The sequence below is a fragment of the Neomonachus schauinslandi genome, chromosome 10 (genome assembly GCF_002201575.2).
Source record: "Neomonachus schauinslandi chromosome 10, ASM220157v2, whole genome shotgun sequence".
Classification (NCBI taxonomy): domain Eukaryota; kingdom Metazoa; phylum Chordata; class Mammalia; order Carnivora; family Phocidae; genus Neomonachus; species Neomonachus schauinslandi.
This window is the reverse complement of record NC_058412.1, coordinates 133,490,919-133,516,464: the sequence shown is the minus strand read 5'-3', so window position 1 is coordinate 133,516,464 and position 25,546 is coordinate 133,490,919. Positions and strand designations below refer to the sequence as shown.

Here is a 25,546-nt window from a genome sequence, read left to right as displayed (position 1 = left end):
GAGCGAGCAGGAGAGCACAAGGCAGGGGGAGGGGCAGAGGGAGAGGAAGAGAGAGAATCCCAAGCAGCTCCACGCCCAGCACAGAGTGGGACGCAGGGCTCAATTTCACGACCCTGAGATCATGACCTGAGCTGAAATCAAGAGTTGGATGTTTAACTGAGCCACCCAGGTGCCCCCATATTTATAATTTTTAATGATATGCCAAGTTTTCATTATTGTTGTTTTCAAGAAGTTCTGCAGTTTTGGCTTGTATTTCTCCCTTAATCTAAGCATTTTTAAAGAGCAAATACTTTAACTGTTATACTGTGACACGATTAAATGTAGTATTCGAATAAGGAAGAAAGTCCTCCTTTTTCCACTCTCCAAATGGCAGTATTTTGATTATTTTTGCATTTTCTTCTTCAGGTGCTTCCATTTTTTCCCACATGGGTCTAATCATAATGTGATGCAGTTTCTCCCATTCATTCATTTATTCTGACGGCTTCTGAATGCCCGTTACGAGCCGAGCGTGGTGCTTTGTGCTGGGGATAAAGACATGAGTAGGACAGATTTCCTGCCCCAGAAAGCTCACTGGCGTGTAGTAGACATTGTACATCTTCATAATCTTTGTGTTTTTACTTTTGTTGAATGCTTAGCTTTCTTTCAGCCTTTTGGTGCAGTGGATGCAGTGAGCATTATAAAGGGTGTGGTTATATTCTTCCATTGGCTGTTCTTTTTTCCTTTGGATATATTCTTGAAGATGAGATTGTCCTGGGTCAAAGAACTTCACGTGTCCTTGACCTTTGTCATACATCATTGCCATCTGCTTGGTTCCAGAAGGCGAGGGGCTGGAGCTGTGATTTGGACCCCAGGCTCTCTCCTGGCCCTCCTTGCTCTGCCACCACCCTGAGCCTTCCTGTCCTGCCTTCACTTCCTGTTCTGCTTTGGGCGCCCCCTCCCTCAGCCTCCCCTTTCTGGTGGCCTCCCCATCTGCACCCCTTTCTGACAGTGCCTCCGCCACTCTGTCTCTGCCTGTCCGCCCATCCACAACTCGCAGACTCTCGGGGCCCAGAGGCCGAGTTTAGGGCGGGGTGCGGGTAGGGGCCGCTGCCATGCATTGACTGGTGCCATCGCAGACGTAGGGATTCTGATCGCAGCCAGACTCACAGCGCTGCCTGCCGACCCTTCCGCTCATCCCTCCTCAGCGGGTCTTACCTCATCCAAGGCTGCTCTTTCAGACCTTTGCCACTGTCATCAAGCCTCTCCACCTTGGCCTGTCGTCCACCAAACGGGCGACCTTGCCTTTTGCTTGAGTGAGAAAATAGAGGCCTTCGTCTTCATCTCTTCTCTCAACAAGCGGATCCGCTCATACTTCCTTTGGTTCCCTGGAGCCCCAGCCTGGGGCCATCAAAACCCTCCCTTCTCCCACCCCCCTGCCCAGCCAGGCCTTGCCAGGTGTCCTTTGTTTCCATGATAAACAGAACTCTTTTGGGTACACCCCCTCTTCTCCGTTCCTGTCACCTTTAAACACAGAAATATGGCAGAGTCCGATCTTCCTGAAGGTTTTTCGTTCAGACTCTAATGCCTTCAGGCACAGCTGACTCCTCTGTAGGCCGCTGCATCTGTGCACCCTTTCCCTTCTGCCCATGCTTGCGGCCTTGCTCCTTCCAAATGCCTCTCCTCTCCTCCTGTCCATGTCTTCCTCGCTTTAACCGAGGCCAGCCCTTTCAGACCTGCTCCCTGGGGCGATGCTGCAGGGTCCCCGAGGAGGTAGGATTCTGAATTCGGCCAAGACTCAGATTTTTTTGCCTGTGGGAGTGGGTCTGTCAGGTTGGTCGAGCATCTGCGGCGCAGGCCTCCCTCCGTTCGTCATCAGGTACTCTTCAGGGCCCGTGCGCTTTGCAGGGACTCATGGGAGGTATGAAATCACGAAATCAGGCACGATAGTGATATCATTACCACATTGCTGGTACTGCTAACAGCTAGTGTTGCTTGAGCTCTCAGGGTGTGACATACTGTGCTCCAGGATTAGTGAGGATTATCTTGTTTACTCTTCGTAACCACCCTGTGAAGTATGGGCATGCTTGTTCATTCCTTTGTTTTGGAGGTACGAGAGCCGAGTGCAGAGAAATGTGGTGTGTGTGTTGGGGCGCCATGAGCTGCCGAGGGAGCCCGGGATGCCAGGCCCCGTTTCCCGAGGCTCATCTGGTGTATGTGTTGGGACCGCCCAGGCTCCTCTGGATGTCGTGACTAGTATTTTCTCTCCCATGTTAGACTCTGAGCACTGACTGTAGGAACTGTGTCTTACTTGATTGTCTCCGTGCCCGAGCACAGGGCCTGGTACCTGGTGGAGTTTTAGTAGTGTGTTGTGGGACTGAGGCAGCTGCCACCTCTCCGTTTGCTAGTGTGGCCACATTTTTCTGGCTGTCCTGAGCTACTTGCCTTCTCTCTCAGGGGACACGGGGGTCCCAGCCCCTCTTCAGTGCGATGTCTTCATTTCCCTCTTTGTTCCCATCTTCTTGTCTCAGAGCTGGCCCATTTTTCCAGTCTCTCTCATTGGCTTTTCTCTTTTGATTTTCATCATGCCTCCATCTCCCTCAACCCTCTGTGCCCTGGCCTCTCCCCTGAGCGTACCACCACTCCCTTCCCCACTGCCAAGCTTCTTGAAAAAGGAAGCTCTGCATCCTCTGCCCTGCATGGGCTCCCAGCCAGGCAGCAGCTGGCCCCACTGCAGCCGAGAGATGTCTTGCCATGGACTCAGCTCGTCTCACTGTGAAATCCGGTGTTTTTGTTTCTTCAGAGATAGTTTTGATTTTTAAAAAACCATGAGATGTTTTAATCACACAAGAGGATTGTGTAATAAGTACCCACATACCTATTACACTCACTCAACAAATGTTAAACTTTTGTAATTTTGCTTTAGACCTGTTTAATTTTTTATGTATAGGTTGTAGATCCGGTTAAAACTGTGCTGTGCCCTCCCCAGGCCGTTCTCCCTCCCTCCCCTTTTGTAGGAAACCACTACCCTGAGCCCCGGGGTGTCCAGAGTTTTATAGTCCCACCACTCGTGTAAGTGGCCCTGAATAAGAGAGTGTCTTGTTTTAGGTGCTTTAAAACCTTATATAAATGGCATCACACTGTACTTTCCATTCTGCCACTTGCTTTTATCCCTCCCTTTTTAAGATCTATCCACATCGATCCCAAGAGCTCGTGGTCATTCATTTTAACCAGGTGATGGTATTGCATTTATATTCTTCCCACAATTTATTTATCTATCCAGTGACTTCTTTTTTGCCTTTACTTGATTTTTTTTTTGCACCATTTGTCACCGTTAACGACTTTTGGGTCTTTGAAGAAACCTTTCTTGGCTGCCTCCTAGACATTTAGCATTGCTCTCCCCCACCGATGGGATGCACAGGTGACGGAGACATGTTTTCTGTTCCTTTTGGAGCTCAGCATTAGGTCAGTGTGCACTGGGATGGTCTTATTACCTCTTACATCCCTCTCTCGGCAACTAGTCATATGATTTTAGTCACAGTAAAGCAGGATTCATTTGGGGGAGACCGGACCCCACACCCTGTTCTTTTTTTTTTTTTAATATTTATTTATTTGAGAGGGGGAGGGAGAGAGAGAGAGAGAGAGCACCCGCGCAAGAGCGTAAGATCAGGGGGAGAAGGGAGAAGGGAGAAGCAGACTCCCCGCTGAGCAGGGAGCCTGGACATGGGGCTCGATCCCAGGACGCTGGGATCATGACCTGAGCCGAAGGCAGACGCTTAACTGACTGAGCCACCCAGGCACCCCACCCCACACACTGTTCTGAGCCCTTCGTGTCTGTAGGTTGTATCACCCCACAGCTGCCCTTGGAGGCGGATGCTGTCACTGTGTACTTCTACAGACAAGAAGCCGAGGCTCAGAGAGCCCTCAGCCCCTGGCCCGGAGGATGCAGATGGGGTGCAGCCTGGAAACCAGGCAGGGTCTCCTGTGGGTGACTCAAGTGTCCCCCCACCCCTTCCTTTCCTGCTGGTCTGCTCTTCCCTAAGCTCCAGCGCTGGCCCTGGCCCTGGCCTGCCCTCCAGGGCGTGGTCTGGTCTTTTTCTTACTGTGTCGGGATTCCCTTGGTGGTCTCGTCTGCTTCCGGGGTGGAGCAGAGCCACGTGCACAGGGCTGTCTCTCCCCCAGGAGTTCACGAGCCTGCACCGCCCAGTGACGGTTCTCTCGAGGCATCCAGTGCATCACATTGGGCCCCCAAGCTCAGACACCCACCCCAGTTCTCTTTACCTTCAGTCTTCCTTCTCCATTTTTTCCATTTGGTGATTGGTGGCCTGAGGCAAAGACCCCAGGGTCATATTTGGTTTTCCAGTGACGAGCTTAGCTCTCTCCAGCAGTGTCTCTCAAACCTCCCCTGTCCTTTCTGGCCCCCCTGCCCTCCCAAATTCCAGGCCTCAGCCAGAGCATCTCTGCCTGGGAGCCCCTCGCCCGCTCTTGCAGCTTTTAGAGCCACTTGAGGCTTAAACTGTCACCCTCACTGAAGCTGTGTCTGCTCTTGTCACTCCTCTGCTTTCCAACCCTTGGGGCTCCCCAGTGCCCTGCCCCACCCCAGCTGGCTCCAGCCTCCCCTGGGTTGCTTGAGGTGCCGTGCCCTGACTTGCCCTGTGTCCCCAGAGCTCATCTCCTATCTTTGAGCCCATTGTCCTCTCCCTTTCCTTGCTTGCTCTAACAGTCCCCAGGGGCAGCCATAACCAAGCACCACAAGCTGGGGGCTTAAAACAGCACACATTTATTCTCTCACAGGTGGGGAGGCTGGAAGTCCAAGATCAAGGTATCATCGGGTCTTGCTCACTCTGGAGGCTCCAGGGGAGATTCTGTTCCTTGTCTCTTCCAGCTTCTGGAGGTGTGGACCCCCTTGGTTTCCAGCTACATTGCCCTAGCCTCTGCCTCTGTTTTCCTGTGGCCTCCTCCTCTTCTGTCTGTCCTCTCCCCTTGCCTTTCTCTTATAAGGACACTTGTGGTTGCCCTTAGGGTCACCCTGCTAATGCCAGGTGACCTCAGGTCCTTAACGTGACCCCCAATCACATCTGCAGAGACCCTTTTTCCACAAAAGGTCACATTCAAAGACTCCAAAGGTTGGAGGTACATAACGTTTGGGGTCCACCCTTCACCCCCTGCCCTCAGCAGGCTTCTGACTGCCTTTGACATTCTGCTCCATGTCCTCAGCCGAGGACCTGCCCGCCTGCCCCCGCCTGCCGTGTCCTCCCTGCGCTGCCACCCTCTGGAGTCCTCAGCTGCCACCTGGGACTGAGTCATGTAGCGAGGTGGCCGAAGGGTCTGCCCTCGACTGTGCTCCTCGCACCTCGCACGTTCTCTGCTCCTGGCATGTGCTGGAGAGCTCAATAAGTGTCTGACATCTCCGAGTTATGGGGGACTTTCACTGCCTCTGGCTGGACACTGTGTCCTGTCACCCAGGCCTGGTAATATCGCCGGGGCATCCCCTTTCCTCTGCCCGCCCCTCCCTCCGGGGCTGTTGCGGTGGCTACCTGGCTGACCTCTCTGCCCTCAGCCTTTCATCGCCTCCGGTTGACTTGGAACACCGCTGCCGGAATGATCTTTCTAAATTACCGTTTTCATCTTGTCACTTGTTTGGAAGCTTCCATGTCAGAGTGCCTCCGTAGCTTATTTTGTAACTGCTGTCTGCTCACCTGCCACTCTGTGTGCGCTCTGGGTCCCGGTGCTCTTTCCCTCCTTCAGTGTCACTGCAATGGGCTGCATCTTCCATTCCTTGCTCTGTAAGTTGGGAGTTTCCTGTGCTTTCACGTCCCCAGATATGTTCTCTGTCCAGCTTTTTGGGGTCCCTCTGCCTTCTAGTGCTCGCTCGCCCCTCCTCTGGGACTGAGGAGGCTTCCGAGTCCTGCCTCGTTGGGGCTCATCTCTGGGCCCCTGCCCCGTGGCCTTCTGTGGACGTGTGTGGGTGTGTCTGTGCAGAAATCCGGGGTCTGAGCCATGAGGGCAAAGTGGGGGGCACTGTTGGAGGACAGATGGGGGACATGACCTGAATGGGGTCCTGGGGAGGGGGATGTTTGGCCTGAGAAAGGAACGGTAGGAACCAGCCAGGCAGAGGGAGCGGCGTATTTTGAGGCCTTGGGTTGGAAGTACACGTGGCAGGTCAGACGCCCTGTGTGATTCGCGTGTGCCGCAGAAGACAGGGCGGTCAGCTTGGCACTCTGCTCAGGGAGTTTGGTCTGGATCCTGAGAGCACTTCAGCTCATTTGGTGTTTCACCTTTTGCCATTCTTTCCTCTTCTAGGTTAGAAAATCAAGTCAGGAAGTACTCTTGATTCTTCTGGAACAAGATCTAATTTCCCAACACGATATTGAAAACAAAGTGTGTCCAATCCTGCTGGCGCTCTCTGCCCCGGACAGTGATGACGAATATAAAGCAGAAGCTGTGAACGTAAGTCTGTGTAGGGAACGATAGCCCCACACCTTGGTGGATTGTCCCATAATTTGGGGTGTGCATGACTTGAGGTTTCACATGTGTTCATTGTTGGCCAGCACTTCCCCCCTAAACAAGGTGGCTGGCGATGTGGCCTTGGTCAGAGAACGTTCACAGTTCAGATCTGAGCATGTTTTAGAAATGATTATCCGGGCGCCTGGGTGGCTCAGTCGTTAAGCGTCTGCCTTCGGCTCAGGTCATGATCCCAGGGTCCTGGGATCGAGTCCCACATCAGGTTCCCTCCTGGGCGGGAAGCCTGCTCTCCCTCTCCCACTCCCGCTGCTTGTGTTCCTTCTCTCGCTATCTCTGTCTCTGTCAAATAAATAAATAAAATCTTTAAAAAAAAAAAAAAAAAAGAAATGATTATCCTTAGATCACCAGGTGTTTTAAGATGGCAAAGCTGTCGAAATCAAAGTAGTTTAGGCTGAGGTGAGGCAAGATGCAGAGATTTACAGGTAAATCAGTCTTTGGACCCACTGGGATCATGAGCCCTGTTTCCCAGAGTACAGAACCCAGTCTAGTATGGGTGATGATTTTAGGTTGTGGTTGGGCAGTTCAAGAAAATCCAGTAGACGTGAGTGTCTGTGTATAGTTTAGGACAAGAGAGTGCTGGGTAGGTATGTGAGTAGGTAATGAGAGTCCACTCTGAAGAGTGCAGGTGTGGCCAGAATGTCCACAGCAGTTTGGGATGTGCCCTATCGAAGCATCTGCTCATACCCATTAAAGGTGTACAGTTAAAGGACTAGTACAAATACTAAATTTCTTCTTCCTTTAATAGTTAATTTTGTGGTTTCCTTGGGTTTATAAGACCCTGTAACCGTCATAACGTGACTGTAGAGTCAAGGACTTTCTGCTTGCTTCTGGAACCCTCATTCACATAGTAGCTGCTGATGAGCCAGTGGTAGCTCTCCCGTACTTCCCCAGACACAGACTCCCTGGCTTGTCCTCATGCCTTCTCCTTTGTGGCCCAAGGGAAGGTCATCCGTGGCCATCTTCTTCTCTGTGGCTCCTTCCCTCCACTGACCCAGGCAGACGGTGCTGCACAGAACAGCCCCCTGTTTCTCTTACAGAAGACTCAGGATTATCCCAGCATTTTAGGAAAATCATACCTAAGGATTAAAAAAAAAAAAATCATGGGCCTTCGTTATGAGTACAATAATATCTAGAAGATAATTGTTTTCTTGGTTGGAAAAGAATGACATTGGAAAAAGGAATTCTTTTTCAAAGTGAGGAAACATAGAGTGTGGAGCTAAAAAATTGTATTATAGCATCAGAGCATTTGGCAATTATTCTTCATTTATGTAAAAGTTTTCCTCAACTATGAGTTACAGGGCTGGCTTTTTAAACTAATTTAAGTTTTTGCATATTCCATATGTTTATAAGATGAATCAGGCTGAAGAATAATTGATTATTAAAATTCAAATTCTCCAGGGTTCTTTTATAAATTTCAAGTTTCCCTATAAGAAATTAAATTTATTTTGCAAAATGAACCTGGGTAATATCATTTAGTTGGAATATTTGGCAGTTGAGCAGTGAACTTTGCCAGCTAGATCTTCTTCTTTGTTGGAAAGTTGGTTAGGCAAGTTTCCAAGGTTATAACCGACAACCAAATATCTTATCCCTCAAGACTGATAATAGCATGAAAAATAATGCTCAAGGCGTTTTTGCGTGATTTTTATTTTGTTTTGTTTTCAGCCACTCCATTCTTGCCAGCAATATTCTTTTCCTCCTCCTCCTCACTGTCCTCCTCCTCCCTCTTCTTCTTCTGGTGAAAATATTTGGAAAATACAACAAGCCTTCAAAAAGCTATCTCCACAACTCACTTACAGAACAAATTAGTTCACATAAATTGTATTTTTCATTCTAAGTGAGTGGCTGATACCATTACTCAAATGTGTAAGCTTTCAAATGTGGCTGCCAAGAACAATTAGTCTCGAACCCTCCTCAGGCTGAGGTGCACTTACGTTTCAGGGTATTTCTGGAGGAGCTCCACTTCTCTCCCCACGGAGCCTTGTTGGAAGCAGGATTCGGGGTGCCTGGTCAGGCCCCTGCATGCTTTGGTCAGATTTGGAAGCTGTCCTGTGTTCCTTTCCTGGAGCCCCGGAGTTCCTCTCCTGGAGGCCAAGGGGAAGGGGTCGCTGGACGGATCTTACTCCTTGGGCACCCGGTGTCGAGAATCCCGGAGGGCGCTGTTCTCGTTAGCTAGGAAGTGACAGGATGGATAGAGAGAGTGGCTTTCATTCCTCAAGGAGAAGCAGCCCAAATGTGTGGTTTGGAGAGCTCCCCAAGGAGGGCAGGGTTCCCAGCTGGGCTGTGAGTGACCCCCAGATACTGTGGGCCCATGTGCTGGTGAGGAGGGTGATGGGTGAGGAGAGAAACCAGTCGTGCTGCTTGTTTGGGGCTCTCTTTCCAGCCACGTGGTGTGAATGCTGCTACAGCCCCCTATCCGTAAACACGCACCATCCCAGAATAGTGTGGTTCTAAAGGAATTGCTTCTTGCCCAAAGGAACCTGCATGCCTCCATCGGCAAAATGTGTGTCTGTGCTCTCGCCTTTTCATTCTCGTTCGGGGTTACGAGATCAGTTGATTCTGGTGCCAGCAACCCTAGTGCATACTTGATTAGGGAAATCAAAGGTAGCCAAGTAGACATGGCCTGGGCATTTTTAAATTGAGTTATGCAGTGTAAATTACAGGCTGGTTTCTTCCATCCTGCTTTCTCACAGACATGTGCATTTTGGTTTGTGAAATCTTTCTATAGATGGCAGACAATGTCTGTGACTCCCTCCTTTAGCAATCGAATTGTGAACTTGACTTGTTTATTTCTCCTTCAAAAGTGTGAGCTTCTAAACACAGGTGTCTTTCCACCATCGGCATCCAGCACAGTGCCAGGCCCAGAGTCAGTACTAAATAAATGTTAGTTGTTGAATGAATGAATCGGTAAAAACTGGAGGCACTGCATCCTGTAATTATATCTAGACAGCATAAACAGGCCACCAGAGACCAATTATAATTCCTCTTGCTTGCAGGAAGGCCATTAGCATTCTGAGATTATAACTAATTGTCAGAAGCCTATTTTTCTCTCTCAACACGTTTTCACATTAAGGCTTCCTCATTTTTTGTCGTCATTCCTATTTTTAAGCTCATTTTTATTTGTGCATTTATTTAAAAAGAATGTTGTGGTTGTGTATTATAAAGAATAGTTGGCTCCAAGCAACTAAGTGAAGATCGTCATTCCATGCAAGTAGTTCCCAGGGCCACGGGAATATCATTTCTTGTCACTTGGTGTGCTGGCTGGCTTTTAATGACTCTGTATTTTATACTGGTAGTAATAAGGTCATGTGGGTGTGGCAGATGGAGAGGGGTAGACGGAGCTACTGGGCAGTCTTCAGTTGCCTGTTCCCCTGGATACGGGAGCTTTGCGTGCTCATTTATTGTGGCCACCACTCTGTACAACTCTGCCTCGAGTCAGGTCAGAGAGATGTGTCCTCCGAGCTCGGAAGATGCAAGCCTTTTCGTTTTGTGGGGATCATTTCCCCTCCCCTCGGCCCCACCCCTCTTCCTGCCAGTCTCAGTGTGCTTTTCCCTCATGTTTGCTGTGTGCAGATTCCAAGTAGTTGTGGGTGAGCTGCTAACCCAGGACCTTTTTCTGCTAAGGCTGTGTGTACAGTGGGAAGAGCAGACCGCAGAGACAGGAAGTCCTCCCCCTTCTTCCTCCTTCCATCTTTTTTTCTTTGGTGGGGGGAGTGGGAGAGTTCTTTAAAAATTTTGGGGGGTGATTTTTCATTTTGTTTTAGTTTTAAACTTGTAGAAAATTTTCAGGAATGGACTCTTGAACTCTTGTATACCCTCTATCAGGTTCTCCTGTAGTTTATTACAGTCTCTGTCCTTACACACACACAGATACACATACATGTATGATTAAGTATTTTTCTGAGCCATTTGAGAGGAAATTGGAGGCATTATGCCCTTTTCGTCCCACATTTTTCAGTATGTATTTCCTAAAAACAAGGAAATACTCTCTTAAACAACCATAGCACATCGATCAAAATCAGGAAGTCTAACTTTGATATGATGCTAATATCTCATCCACAGTTCACATGCAGATGTTGTCATTTGTCTGGGATCCAGTCCAGGATCACACAGTGCACGGAATTGTCACAACACTTTGGTCTCCTTGTATCTGGAACAGATCCTGAGCCTTTGAATTTTGTAACGTTAATGTGTTGGAAGAGCACAGGCCAGTTCTTGGGCAGAATGTCTCCCAGTTTGGGTTTGTCTAGTGTTTCCTCATGATTAGATTCAGGCTCTGCGTTTCTGACAAGAAAGGTGCAGAAACGTGTTCTCATGTATCACGGCGGGAGACCCAAGACTTCAGTGTGTTCTGACTTTGGCCGTCATTAACTGGTGACTTAGGAGATAGAGGTGGTGTCTGCCCAGTTTTTATGTACTACTTTCTCCTCTGGACGTAAGAAGGGGAGTCAGAGTGTGCTTTTCATCAGACTTCCCCCTACTAGTATGGTGTCCATTGATGGTTCAAGTTGATCTTCCACCATGAAGAGTGCTCCCTTCTCCATTATTTGCTTACATTGTGTTGTTGATTTTCATATCTGTATTCAAGAGGACTATTGTGGGCAATTTTCTTTTCCTATTATTTTTGTCAGGTTTTAGAATCTGGGTTATTCGGGCATCAAAAAATGAGTTGGGAAACATTCCCTGCTCTTCTATTTTCTGAAAGATTTTGTTCAAAATTGGTGTTGTTTTTCCCTTAAGTATTTGTTAGAATTCACCAGTAAAACCTCTGGTGCTAGGGTTTTCTTTGTGAGATGGTTTTTGATAGCAAATCCAATTCAGATACGGGGATATTCAGATCTGTTATTTCATCTGTGTCAGTGGGTAAGTTGTGCATTTTAGGGAATTTATTAATTTCATCTAAGTTGTTAAATTTATTGGACTAATGTTGCTTGCAATATTTCCTTATCCCTTTCGGGATGCTGGGTGGCTCAGTCAGGTAAGCGTCTGCCTTCGGCTCAGGTCATGATCGCCGGGTCCTGGGATCAAGCCCTGCATCTGGCTCCCTGCACAGTGGGGATTTCCCTCTGCCCCTCCCCACCCCTGCTTATGCTCATGCTCTCTCTCTCTCAAATAAATATATAAAATCTTGAAAAAAATATATCCTTATCCCTTTCATGCCTGTAAGATCTGTAGTATGTTCCCCTTTCATTTATGATATTGGTAATTTGTGTTTTCTCCCCCCTTTTTTTCTTTCTTGATCATCAGTCTTGCTAGGGCTTTATCAATTTTATTGATATTTCCAAATAATCTATTTTTGGTTTTGCTGATTTCATTATTTTCTTTTTCATTGATATCTACTTTCTATTTACTTCCTTCTATTTACTTCAATTCAGTTTGCTTATATTTTTCTAGATTATTAAGGAGGAAAAACTTTTTAAGTCCATCTTTTCCCTTTTAAGCTATTTACTTCAATTTGCTTCAATTCAGTTTGCTTATATTTTTCTAGATTATAAAGGAGGAAAAACTTTTTAAGTCCATCTTTTCCCTTTTAAGCATGTAAAGCTTTTATGTTTATATCTTTGTGCTATATTGACCCTTTTATTAGGGAATGACATTACCTCTGACAGTAATCTGCAAATATCTTTATGTTTAAAGTGTTCCTGCTTTCATTAGCATGGAGGTGGGCTTTGCTTTTATATCCAGTCTGTCAGTTTTTGCTTTTTAATTGGAGTCTTTAGTCTGTTTATGTTTAATATAATTATTGATTATATTTGGTAGTTCTACCACTTTGGTTTTTTTTTTTTTTTCCATTTGTCTCATCTGTTTTTGTTCCTCTGTTCTTTCCTGCCTTCTTTTGGACTAGTTGAGTAATTTTATAGTACTATATCTTAATTCCTCTGTGAGGATTTTGAAAAACTGTAGCACCCTGCAACAATGTCATTCCATTCACTCCCTCTCCTCCTCTGTGCTATTGTTTTCATATACATTATGACATACATGTCCCTTATGAACCTAGTAATACAATATTATAAATTTTGACTTAAACAATTATATCTTTTGAAGAAATTAAGAAAAGAGAAAAAATAGCCTTTTATACTCACATTTTTACCATTTTTGGTACTCTTCCTTTCTTTCCTGGATCTGAGTTTCCATCTGGTATCATACTTTCAGCCTAAAGAACCTAAGTCCTTTTTTGAGCTTGATTGGCTGAGAATGAGATTTCTTTTTTTATCCAGAAATGCCTTTATTTTGCCTTTACTGTTGGCTAATAGTTTTACTGGATATTGACTTGTGGGTTGATTGGTTTGTTTTTGTTTTTTTCTGGCATCGCTTTAAAATCTCATCCTGTTGTCTTCTGGAGAAGTCAGCTGTCATGCATACTGTACTATATTTTTAGCATCCTTCTTTTCTCTGCTTGCTCTTAAGATTTTTCTCTTTATCTTTGCAGAGTGAATGCTTATCCTGCTTTGCCTTTTGTGAAGTCCTTGGATTTGTGTGTTGATGCTCTTCGCCTGATTAGGGAAGTTTTGGGCTAGTGTTCCTCTGAGTACTTTTTTTCTGCACCATTCTTTCTCCTTTCTGTCTGGGACTCAGATTACGCAAAGTTGGGGTGCTTCCTATTGCCCCACAGGTCTTTGAGGTTCTTTTTGTTGTTTTAGTCATTTTTCTCTCTGATGTTCAGATTTGATCATTTTTATTGATCTGTCTTTAAGTTCAATGACTCTCTTCATCTCTGACCTGTTGGTAGGTCTACCCATTAGGTTTTTAATTTCAGTTATTGTATCTTTCAACTCTAGAATTTCCACTCTGACCTGTTTTATAGTTTCTGTATCTCTGTGATATAGAGATTCTTCATATGTTTTTTATGTTTACATTTTCCTCTTAATCCTTGTTATACTTATGGTAGCTTTTTAAAAGTCCTTGTGTAAGAGTTGTGACATTTGGAACATCTTGGTGTTGATTTCCGTCGAGTGCTTTTTTTCTTTATGATGGGTCACCTTTTCCTGTCAACACATAGGTAGTTATTTTTAATTGAACACCAGACATTACAAGTGATACACTGCAGAGGCTCTGGATTCTGTTTTATTTCTCTAAAGTGATTTTTTTTTTTTTTCGGTACTAGATGTCTGTTTCATTTTATAAAGTGCTCTAAAGTGATTTTTGATGTAGCAGGCATGTGTCTTGTCTGGTCTACACCTCCCTGCTCTCTCCTTGGTGGTGAGCAGCTGCTGAAATATCTGCTCACTTTACTTTGTTTCCGGCCACTGCTCCTTTGCTGGGTCCCCTGGGATCTTCCCCATGCATGTATAATTTAACAGTCAGCCAGAGATCTCAGCAAATTGAATACACAGATTTTGGATCTATCTTCCAGATCTTTCTCATTGTAGTTCATCTTTGAAGGATAACCTCCCCTCTAGCTTCTCCCTTTTGGTTGCTCTCCAGGCTCTCAAACGGTAGTTTTTAATTTTTTTTCAAGATTCTCTAATTGTTATGTGCTGGAGGGTATGTTGGACCAAGTTAACTATGTTATTACCAGCAGGCTTGGTTGGTTCTTTATTATAGTTTCCATTTCTTTGATGAGATTTCCTATCTGTTCATTCAGTATGACTAGTTCATATTTTTTTTGAGCATATTTATAACAGCTGCTTTAAAGCCTTTTAAAAGTCTGCTGATGCTAACGTCTGGATCTTCTATGAGTTTGTTTCTACTGACATATTTTTCTTGTGACTATGGGTCACATTTTCCTATTTCCTCTCATGTCTTTGGATTTTTTTCTAGATACCTGTTTTTTTTCAATATTAAGTTTTTAATTTTAATTCCACTGTAATTAACATACAGAGTTATATTAATTTCAGGTGAACAATGTAGTGATTCAGCAATTCTATACATCAGCAATTCTATAGGTTACTCAGTGTTCATCATGATAAGTGTAATGTCTATGAATTTTTTATTGCCTCTTATTAGCTTCCTGATGAAACATTGTAGAAACTCTGGATTCAGTTACTTTCTTCTGAAGAGTGTTGACTTTGTTCTAGCAAAGAGTTCAGATTCTCTTTCCTCTGTAATAGTCAGCAGCTGAAACCACTCAGTTCCTTCTGCTTTCAAGCATTTGGCTTTTTCCTGTGAACCTTACCATCTCCTCTGTGTATGCACCGCTCCGAGTTCAGCCAAGGATTAGAGTAGTATTTGATCACAGATTTGGGGGCTCTCCCTTTTTTAGCTTGCTTGCTTGCTTCCTTCCTTCCTTCCCAGGATTTCTACCCTCACTTTTTGGCTGCTTTGGCAACCTCACTCTTTGTTCTCTTACTTTTCAAGCCAGTAAAGCTATAACTTTTGCTTGAGGTCTAGCTACACTGCATAGCCATGCAGAACAGGGGGTGTGCTTGGGCAGAAAAGCAGGAGCAATGCACATTTTACCCAGCATGGCTCCTTCTCTCAAGGATCTGCTTTCCTTCAGTTTCCACCAGCACCTGGTCACTCTCCAGTGCCTACCAGTCATTTTCTTTTTATTTTATTTATTTTATTTTAATTGCAGTATAGTTAACATACAGTGTAATGTTAGTTTCAGGTATACAACCCAGTGATTCAGCACTTCCATACAACACCCAGTGTTCATCATGACAAGTGTACTCCTTCATCCCCATCACCTATTTCCCCATCCCCCCACCTTCCTCCCCTCTGGTGACCATCAATTTGTTCTCTATAGTTAAGAGTCTCTTTCTTGGTTTTTTGCCTCTCTCTCTTTTTTTTACTTTGCTCTTTTGTTTTGTTTCTTAAATTCCACATATGAGTGAAATCATATGGTATTTGTTTTTCTCTAATGGACTTATTTTGCTTAGCATTATACCCTCTAGCTCCATCCATGTCATTGCAAATGGCAAGATTTCATCTTTTTTATGGCTGAGTAATATTCCATCACATATATATACATATATGTACACACACACACACACACACATACACCCACATCTTCTGTATACAGTCGTCTGTCAATGGACACTTGAGCTGCTTCCATACTTTGGCTGTTGTAAATAATGCTGCAATAAACATAGGGGTACATGTATCCATTTGAATTAGTGTTTTTGTATTTTGGGGGTAAATACCCAGTAGTGCAATTCCTGGGTTGCTTTTACTCTCTGACCAGTTGTGTGTCCCGCCTCAGCACTGCTGGGTTTTTGGTCATATCATTTAACCTCTTTGAGTGTTAGTGTCCCTATCTGCAAAAGTAAGGATACATAATACCCAGGTCATAGGGTTTGGGGGAAGTAAAATGAGTTAGAACACAAAAAGTATTCATTGATGTTTCAGACATATGCTGGGTACCTGGCAAATGGCAACTCTTGAGCTTCAGGCAGACTCTTATCTGAGTAAACCTTGAGGAAAATTTGGCCTTCTATTGATCGCATCACTTGACAAAACTCGAAAGAAGGTGTTCTGTGTTTACTTCCTGGGTATTTTGGCAATATTTTGAATATCAGCTTTTGGAATTTAATTAGTGATACGTGGTGCAATACATGTGCTTTCGTATTTCAAGTGACTCTGATTTTTCTCTCATTTATAGATAATCTGCAAACTGGCTTCCATGCTGAGCAAGAGCACAGTTGAAAGCCTGCTGCTGCCTCGATTCTGCGAATTGTGTGGTGATGGGAAGTTCTTTCAAGTCCGGAAGGTTGGGACATATAGTTTCAAAACTTGACAAATTCAAAAAGTTAGAAAATTCAAAATCGATTCCTTGGAAGTGTCCTGACTTCTTCAGTAGATGCAGGCTGGAAGAGAAATGTGGCCCCTGTGACCTGTGTGAGGAAAACGTGTGAGCAGCGTTGCCCATTTTTACAGAAACTAGGGCGTGCATAGGGACCTGAGGACGAGATCCTGTGAGAGTAAGCCCGTTGCTCTTAGACACAGAAGGACCAGCTCTGGGACCTTGCTGCTTGCAGTTAGATGCCCTTGCCCTGACATGCACGGCCTTTCATGATCTGGCCTGCTTTGCTCAGAACCTCTTACCTTTGCCATACCTTCCAACGCCAACCCCTGCCTTCCCCTTCCCTTTCAGTCGCTTGTTCACTTGGTTACCAGATTCTTCCTTTCAAAGGCCATTGCCACACTTCCCTCAACAGCCTCCTTGTCCTCCTCCTCCTCCTTGCTGCGTAACCGGCCCTCTTCCCTCTGGTCTCTCCTCATGACGCATCGGCAAGAAGATAGGTCTCATTTACCATGCAGAGAATAGTAAGGGTCTCTTTCGCTTTATTGCTAACCAAATGCATTATGTATGGAGATCAATTAGGAGCCAGAAAGTGCTAGGATTTGGTACTGTGTTGTAAATCTTCTGTTTCCAGTGCGCTGGAGGCACCGGGCTAGGCTGTGTGGGTGGTGGGCTCGGTAAGTGCTTGTTAGGTGCCTGGCTAGAGGAGTCATTGCCCCTGAGGCTTCTGCTTGTTGGCTGTCACAATTTGGGAAGACAAAAAAGAAGCAGACAGGGGCACCTGGGTGGCTCAGTCGGTTAAGCGACTGCCTTCAGCTCAGGTCATGATCCCAGGGTCCTGGGATCGAGCCCCGCATCGGGCTCCCTGCTCCGCGGGAAGCCTGCTTCTCCCTCTCCCACTCCCCCTGCTTGTGTTCCCTCTCTCGCTGTGTCTCTCTCTGTCAAATAAATAAATAAAATCTTTAAAAAAAAAAAAAAGCAGACAATAACAGGTATGCCTTTTGCCTTTTTAAGGTGTGTGCTACAAATTTTGGTGATATTTGTCACGCCGTTGGACAAGAAGCCACTGAGAAATTTTTGGTATGTGAAGTTTTGCCAGTCGTAATTGCTAGTGCATTTCTTAGGGTGCTTTTAGAATTGGTTGTGAAGTTTTGTATTTATGAATCTGTTACTTTGGAATGACAGCTCAATTTTGCATTCATCAGTTCCAAATTTCTTGACTTCCGAAGCCAACGTTTTTTCATAAGCGGTAGGCAGCTGGTCCATGGAACGGCGTGGATGTCACCCCAGCCCACTTTCCTGTGGGCTTTTGCTGCTACCTCCTCACTGGTCGCTTTCCCTGGTCTCTTCTCACTGTCTAAGCCACTCTATCTGTCTCTTTTCCACTGCTCTTTCTAGAACACTGTTCTACCATCTCACTCCTGGGCTTCAAGACCAGTGGGATTTTTCTAGGTTACAGGTTAAAATCCAGACTCTTTTTGGCCTTTTGGGTCCCCTCATCAGTGCCTTTCCTGCCTCACCTCCAGCTGCCTTCCTCAAGTCTGAACACTGTCCCGGCCTGGGCAGGTCTCACCTTTGGCCATGCATCTGACTCATGGGATGGGCAGGGAGGCGGGGAGGCAGGTAAGGCCCAGGGGTCTGCATTTCTGATAAATCCTCTCGTGATTCTGATGCACAGCAGGGCAGAGAACCACTTCACTAGCCAGTGGGTGGCTTTTCAGCTCCCTTGAGGCTTTCTGCTTTTCCCCCTTCCACACCTCTGCTCATTACTGCCCCTCTCTTTCCAGTGTCTTCCCCACCTGGTGGGACCCAACTCACACTTCAAACCCAGCTTGAATGTGCATATGCCTCTGTCAAGTCCTCTCCTTGTCTAGACTCACCTACCCACTGTGCCAGAGAGAATTAATTTCTCCCTTTTCAGCATCCCCATAACATTTTGCTCAGAGTACATGCGTGTCTCTTATCACACCTCATTATAGTTTTGCTGATGTGGGATCTTCACCCTATCATGTTCAGCTCTGTTTCCCTGGTGCCTACGCAGAACTATGCTAAATAAGTGCTTGCCACTTTTATTTGACAGGATATCCAACCTGTATTTTTATTTGACTTTTACTGGACAGGATTTTTATTGGACAGGATATCTAACCTGTGTGGTTAGAATTTAACCTCAAAAAAGTATACTCTTTAAATTGATTTTTAAATTTAAGTTCAGAAGCTCATTTTATTTTATTTCAAGTGCAAGCCATGTCAGCATAGTTCTGACCCCAAAATAATTTTTAGTGGGCTGTCGTTCTGAATGTACAGCAACTGTTGTCTTCTACTTAATGTATCTGAATGAAGAACAGCAGTGACCAACATACTAACCTTCCTGTGGGCGGATATTTCCATGATCATATATTCCCATTTGTGGGGCATTTTGGCTGATTATTTTACATTAGGATATAAAAAACAGAGCCTCATTTTTAAAGGATAAATTTTATTTATTAATATTTTTTAGAGAAAGAGCACAGGAGCAGGGGGAATGGGCAGAGGGAGAGGGAGAGAGAGAATCTTAAGCAGGCTCCATGCCCAGTGCAGAGCCTGATGCCCGACTCGATCTCATGACCCTGAGATCATGACCTGAGCCGAAATCAAGAGTCAGATTTTTTTTTTTTTAAAGATTTTATTTATTTATTTGACAGAGAGAGACATAGCGAGAGAGGGAACACAAGCAGGGGGAGTGGGAGAGGGAGAAGCAGGCTTCCCGCCGAGCAGGGAGCCCGATGTGGGGCTCGATCCCAGAACCCTGGGATCATGACCTGAGCCGAAGACAGACGCTTAACGACTGAGCCACCCAGGCGCCCCAAGAGTCAGATGTTTAACTGACTGAGGCACCCAGGCGCCCCATTAAAGGATAAATTTTAAAAGACGATGTGATCATGACCTTCATACAGATGGAAAGCGAACATGCCAAAGATTTTATTTAAGTCATTTATTCACAAGGGAAACAGTAAGGTACAATACCTGGCTTAATGGAGAACTCAAAGTACCACACATGTATGGTCAGACCAGAGGATACTGAAGTGACCTTGCAAGGGGATTCAAAATTGCTCAGCATCCAGGGTGATAATCAGGTGCATTCCACTGGACACAATTTGCATTTCTGTGAACAGGAATTATTTGCATTACTATCGGTTTTTAACAATATACCTTCTATCACTAAAAGACCCTAGTTAAAGATCGTAATACCTGGATGGGTGAGCTAGTTGGGATATCCACTCAATTTCAAGGTCATTTCACAATTTTTCTCTATATAATTCACATAGCTATGTGAATATTAGTCATTCTGCCTTTTAACCAAGTCATTTACTAGAATTAAGAGGTAAAGGAAATGTTTCTTTATTTTTCTTACCATAATTTCTCTTTGTCTCAAATGATTCCTTTTAGACTAGTATATATTTCCCTCTTCTTGGTCGTTAATTTATGGCTGTGCCTTAATTACATCATTAAAAAAGGTTCTGCCCTTCCTCAGGGTAGCCAGGTTTGAGTAGCATGGTTTTATTTGCTTTGGTAGATCCCAAAATTTTTTGAGCTCTGCTCAGATAATGTTTGGGGGATGCGAAAAGCCTGCGCGGAGTGCTTCCTGGCGGTGTCCTACAGCGCGTCCCCCGAGGTCCGCAGAGCCCAGCTGTCACCCCTCTTCATCAAGCTCATCAGCGACCCCTGCCGATGGGTAAGTGCGGGCAGCTCGGCCGCGTGGGCCCCCAGCCGCAGCTCGCTGACTGGCCTCATCTTGGCCTCTGGACTTGTGACTATGTATTTTGTCTTTTCGGTTCCTGATTGGCTTACTTAGACCTCGTGGGGATTGGAGCACTTGAAATCTCCAAAGCTTGGGTGCCTGTGAAGAAGGGGGCACACGCCCTAACATTTGTAGTGACCGGACATCATAGGGCTGAGGAGTGAGAAGGGAAACACTCAGTGGAGAGTGACCTTTGCTGTTACTCTCACAAACACGCCTGTCATGATTCATACGGTCTGGTCAGGTGCTTTATGAAGTCTGGACTTGCTTGATGTGGAATTAAAATTCTAGAAGAATAAAAACTGCGTGATGGTACTAAAGTTCTCCTTATTTCTGTTGAAAAGAGTCGATTTGGAATTTGGAGAACGCCTTAGAAAGTGGTAAATCTGCTTGGACCTAATTCGGCGGACAGCGACCAGCCTGGTGGTCGGCCAGCTGCCCGGCCTGGGTCACACCTGGCCGACGCCACTTTCACCGCGCTGTGCTCTCTGTTTGCAGGTGCGCCAGGCTGCCTTCCAGTCCCTGGGCCCCTTCATTTCCACCTTTGCGAACCCCTCCAGGGCCGGCCTCTATATTCGAGAAGACGGCACCCTGAGCATCCGACCACCAGCTCAGGATTTGGACTCTGCTCTCGCCTCCGGGTCACCCAGTGCGGGCAGTTGTGGTAACACTTCCTCGGCCTGGTGAGCTCCAAGCAGGATAATTACCAGGGCCTGCGCTTCACCTTAAGTGTCTACCTAAAATTTTAGCAATTATCTTGTCTGGAGTTTTAGTAACAGTGACCTTCTGGGCAAGATGGGATATTAGAGCTTTAATTATGTAAAGAAGCAAAAGTAATTGCAATAATGATTTTGAAACATGACTACTGGGTTATAAATAATGAAGCTACTGTGTCTCCTAAATTTAGATAAAATATTCATTGAGAGTAGTGATTAAATAACCTATAAAGAAAATTTTCTCTTACTTTTTGATTAATGAAGTTCTTTGGATAATTTACGTAGGGAAGATGTGAGGTCTCCCAAATGTCTGTTTGTACCATGCAGTGTTACATGCCCATAAATATAGGATGTTACCTGCACGTACAGGTGACAGTCCTGACCCACCATTAGTGGACGCCATCCTGCCTTTCTAGTAAGTTCTAGTGATTGATCTTGGAGTTTCTCATCTTTCCTCGGAGGCTGATGGGTACACACCAACCAGACCATTTGAGGTCGTTGGTAAGCGTCTCTCCCCTGCTAGCATCACACAGGAGCAGGAGAGTGATACTTTACATCTCAGAGAGTACATATTCTTTTTACCACTGGTGCATCCTTCCCTCCATCTGTCTCCGTCAAAATTCACTGAGCTCCTGCTCTGTGTCCGGCCTGTGTGCAGCACCTTCCTGCTCAGGACTCACCCAGTGGTTTCGGGGGCTTTTGTGCCCCGGTGGCTGCCCCCTGGTGGAGGTACTGGCGAGCAGTGAGTGCATGCAGTCTGCCCACTGAGGGCGTGTCAGCAGAAGCCAGGGCTCATCCACCACTTGAGTAGAATGGAAGGATCGGCTGAACTGTGCGAGATATTTTCAGCACACATAATACTCCCAGGTGGGCAGAGGGGGATGATTGGACCTTTTATGCTCTTGTGAGCTTATGAGCTTCTGGCCCTGGGAGACACAGGAGGTCGGGCGCCAGGTAGAGAGGAGGACCGGGCTTGGGAGGACGTGGAGCTCACGTGTTCCCATTTTACTTCCAGTCCATTATATGGCGCTAAAAGTACTCCCCTCAATCTTCCCCTAGTTCCACGAAGCTGGTACACACGGAGCTGGACCTGCCCACGGAGGGCGCATCAACAGGAACCAGCGATCTCCTGCACAGCAGTAGCTCCTCTGGTGGCCTCATGGCAAACTCAGTGGAAGAGTCTGCCTTGACTGGAGCTGAGTCAGCCAGGCTTTCCCCGGAGGCCGGTGCCTCCCTGAAGCTCCCTGATGGAGACAACCTCCCCATCCACTGCCACCCTGGACCGGGCTACTGTACCTGCCCAGAGAGTCCTGAGGATGTATTCAGTAATTTCCTTTATTGGCGAACTCCTCTCCCTGACATAAGCAAGGACCTAGAGCTATTTCTGAGTGAGGCTGGGCCCCAGGAAAAGGGCTGCAGCAGGCCCGAGACCATGCACCACAGCTGTGTGGCCCGGAGCGAGATTCAGAAAGTCCTCGATAGTCTGCAGGAGCATCTGATGAATGATCCGGATGTTCAAGGTAAACGTTGTCCGTTGTGATTAAAGAGAAAACAGGGTGTCTCTGGGTTGGGCGTTAGCCAGGCCTGTGTGTCTCTGCACCTGTGTGTGTGTGTGTGTGTGTGTGTGTGTGTGTGCGCGCGCGCACGCGCGCGCTCACTTCATGTCCACTGTGCACAGATGGCCAGGAGAGGGTCTCAGCCTCAGCACTGCCAGAGCCCTGGGGACCTCTGTGCAGGGCCCTGAAAGGGTTCTGCCTCCTTGTTTTGCAGCTGTGCAAGGCTGAAGGCAGCCCTAATAGAAAGGCAGAGTTTGTGGGCATATCTGTAACAGTGGAAATTTTATTAGCTGCTTGGATGCTGTTACATCATTTTCCACGTTATAGTGCTTTTTCTCGTTATTAACAGCTAAGGATGGTGCTCCTTTTGGAGCTTATTAACTCGGCCCTTAGCCAAACTTTAAGGTTTTTGTCTTTGTACAGCAAAGGAAAGTACAACTTCTTCTTTGGGGTGTTTTTCATGTTATGACTAGTGCTCCCACTGAGCGTCTGATCTGGGAGCCGGGCCTCGCAATCCATATCCATTATCATGCCTCTTCTTGCTCTAAACAGTGCTATATTTGTATTCTTCCTTGGGTTGGGGAGATTGGGAAAAACAACACTTGCTGCTGTTGCCGGGCAAAGATTTGTGAAGCTTTCGGGAAAGGAAATGTGAAAATCCAGTTAGCCCTGTGATTATTCTTTCTCTTTAAATTTATAAAGGAAATTAAGTCAATGTTTGCCAAAGGAATGAGCACGTGTAACATATCACTTCTAATAGCTATAGACAAAGGTTTTGGTTTCTGGTTTTGGAAACCGCATTTCTGAAGCAGCATTCATCTCAGTGGTGGGCCCTGGGCTGGGTGCTGGGGCAGCAGTGACGGGCACGCGGTCTCGTGGAGGGGCTCCGCAAGCCACCATTGGTACCGGGTGTGGCCGGGGCCGGGCCGGGAGGCGGTGGGATGTGCTGTGGCAGCACAGGGCAGGACGCCTGGGGCCAGAGGAAATGTCTGGGAGAAGACCTTGCAGAGGGAGCGGCATTTCATGTGGGCCCCAAAAGACGACAGCTCGGAACCCACCACGCAGAGAAGTGGGGAGGGATGTGTCAGAGGGTTCTTTCCAGTCCCTTGAAATCGTTTGTAAAATTTTGCGCATACGTGTGTGCCTCATTTTCATAGCTTTCATCAGAGCTCAGAGGGATCCGTGACCCCGAAAGTTTCAGAAATAAACGACACACTGGGGACTTGTGGACTGGCTGCAGCTGGAAACATGACTTGGGCCATTGCGAAGGGCCTGATGGGTTACACTAAGGAGGTGGGACCTTGTCTTGGGCCGAGTGGGGAGCCAGCTATGAGCTCTAAACATTTTAATGAATCTTAAGGTCTGTTGAATTTACCTCGTAGAAAACAGGATGTAGGAACTATTGTGTGTATGTGTGTGTGTTTGGAGGTTGGGGACACGCACATCAGATTGTTTTTACAGAAAGGTGTGTGAAATATGTCATTTCTGCTGTTAGGAGGGTCTCAAGCAGTCATGCTGTGGACAAATGAATAGTCCTTGGGGCTTGGTGAGCAAGATCTGTACTCATCTGTGTGTACGGAGATGGATCGATTTCTGTGCATTGGGCGGGAGGTGCGGAGAAGGCAGCAATCCTCCTTTATACATGGGGGAGCAGGACCCCCTCACCGAGTAGGTGGACCTCCCAGACACTGGCCTTCAGGAACAGTGTGTTGTCTTTCTGTGAGAGATGATGGAAGCAAACTCTAATTGTCTTCATTGAGGCGTTTCGAGTTCAGATTTGATGCTCTGTGCATGGCTGGCGTTTAGTTGGAATAGTTAAAGTTAATGGCCCTAAATATCACCACCTCCCCAAGAGCTCATTCTGGGACTCCAGAGCATGCTTACTGCAGGGACAGATGTGTGGAAGGTGCGCACGTGTGTGGTGCGCCTGCATCCAGATTGTCTTGTTGTGAAGATCCTTCTCAAGTGAATTCCTACAAATCAAATAAAGTTATTAAAATTCTTGGAACTTCTCTTCCTGCAGCTCAGGTCCAGGTCTTATCAGCTGCTCTGAGAGCCGCACAGCTTGACTCTGTGAATGAGCCCGAGCACCAGCCGATGGAAGGTCGGCATGAGGGGTCAGTTTCCGACCCCAGCCCTGCCTCGGACAATCAGACGGCTCTGTCGGCTTCATCATCGCAGAAGGAGCTCTCTGAGCCCAGGATATTACAAAGCACAGTAAGTGTTTGCCCTCTTCCTCTGCCCAGACGATGTGACAGAAATCACAAAGCTGCATTTTCTTTTATTAATATATCCTGGCAGAGATGATAAATGGCAAATTTAATTTTATTCTTAAGGTCATGTTTTGGATAACTAGACAACCAATCAATCAGGTGATTGATAACCCTGACTCTCCTCCACAAAAACAGGAGAGGAGAGACCAACGAGTACCTTCCCTCTTCTCCAAAGATGTCGAGTCTCAGTTCTTTGTGGGGATTAACCATCTAAGTGCCCGATTTCACTGCTGTTTTACAGCTTTTAGTCATAATAGCACAAGGTGGGTTCCGCGGCTCCTAGAACTGAAAGCCGGCCTCGGCCTCAGCAGGCGGACCACCGCGTCAGGCCCTCGCTCTGGAGATGCTCTTTGGGCACGTGGTCACCCCAGTAGTGATACTGGCCTGCTGTTTCTTGGAGGAGAGACTTGGAAAAGCCAGCGGCTCAGTGGCTTTTATCCTGCAACCTGGAACCAGCCCCCGTGAGACACATCCAGGGAGAGGAGGGGCCCACAACTCTCTCGCACTTGAAGTCTCCCTAGCTTTCCAGCTCGCGAGGGGTTGGGAGGCTCTGATGCCCTCCTCACTCCTAGTGACTTGCTCTGACCACTTTGAGCTGGGGTCCTTCCCAGGTGGGGGCGAGGCTAGAGAATTAAAATCAGGGTGGGGTCCAAGATCATAAAGTCCTGGGCATGTTGGCATCTCCTCACTTCCTGTGCCATGATGGATCATCTCTTCCAGCCCGTGGTCTTGAAGGCCAGAGTACCAATTGCTCCACCATCCACGCAGTGGATAATTCTATCTTAGCAACCAAATGAACTTACCACCTCCCTTCCCCTCTAGGCCTGTTCCAATAAAACAAAACAAAAGACCCACTTAAAAGCCTGAATATAAAGTGTTTAGGAGTTGCTGACAGTTGTCTTCGATTAGTAAGAAATGAGGGGATATCCTATTTTGCTGGTTTGTTTTCAGAAATAGGCAAGAAAATGGTTGTTGTTACCCGTGCTGCCTGGAATGTGGAAATCACATGTTAGGTAGAAAGGCGTGGCCACGTCTACTGT

At 46.5% G+C, this 25,546-nt stretch overlaps 1 protein-coding gene across 1 annotated transcript in view; it reads left to right on the top strand.

Annotated features, from left to right (window-relative positions):
- LOC110569887 (serine/threonine-protein phosphatase 4 regulatory subunit 1-like) overlaps nucleotides 1-25,546 on the top strand; it is an 80,857-nt gene that overhangs the window by 43,289 nt on the left and 12,022 nt on the right. The window contains exons 5-11 of the mRNA XM_044918712.1: nucleotides 6,280-6,426; nucleotides 16,043-16,150; nucleotides 17,198-17,263; nucleotides 19,737-19,895; nucleotides 20,460-20,644; nucleotides 21,737-22,197; nucleotides 24,257-24,450. Coding sequence (XP_044774647.1) covers nucleotides 6,280-6,426; nucleotides 16,043-16,150; nucleotides 17,198-17,263; nucleotides 19,737-19,895; nucleotides 20,460-20,644; nucleotides 21,737-22,197; nucleotides 24,257-24,450 — 1,320 coding nt within the window. The remainder of the gene's footprint in view (nucleotides 1-6,279; nucleotides 6,427-16,042; nucleotides 16,151-17,197; nucleotides 17,264-19,736; nucleotides 19,896-20,459; nucleotides 20,645-21,736; nucleotides 22,198-24,256; nucleotides 24,451-25,546) is intronic.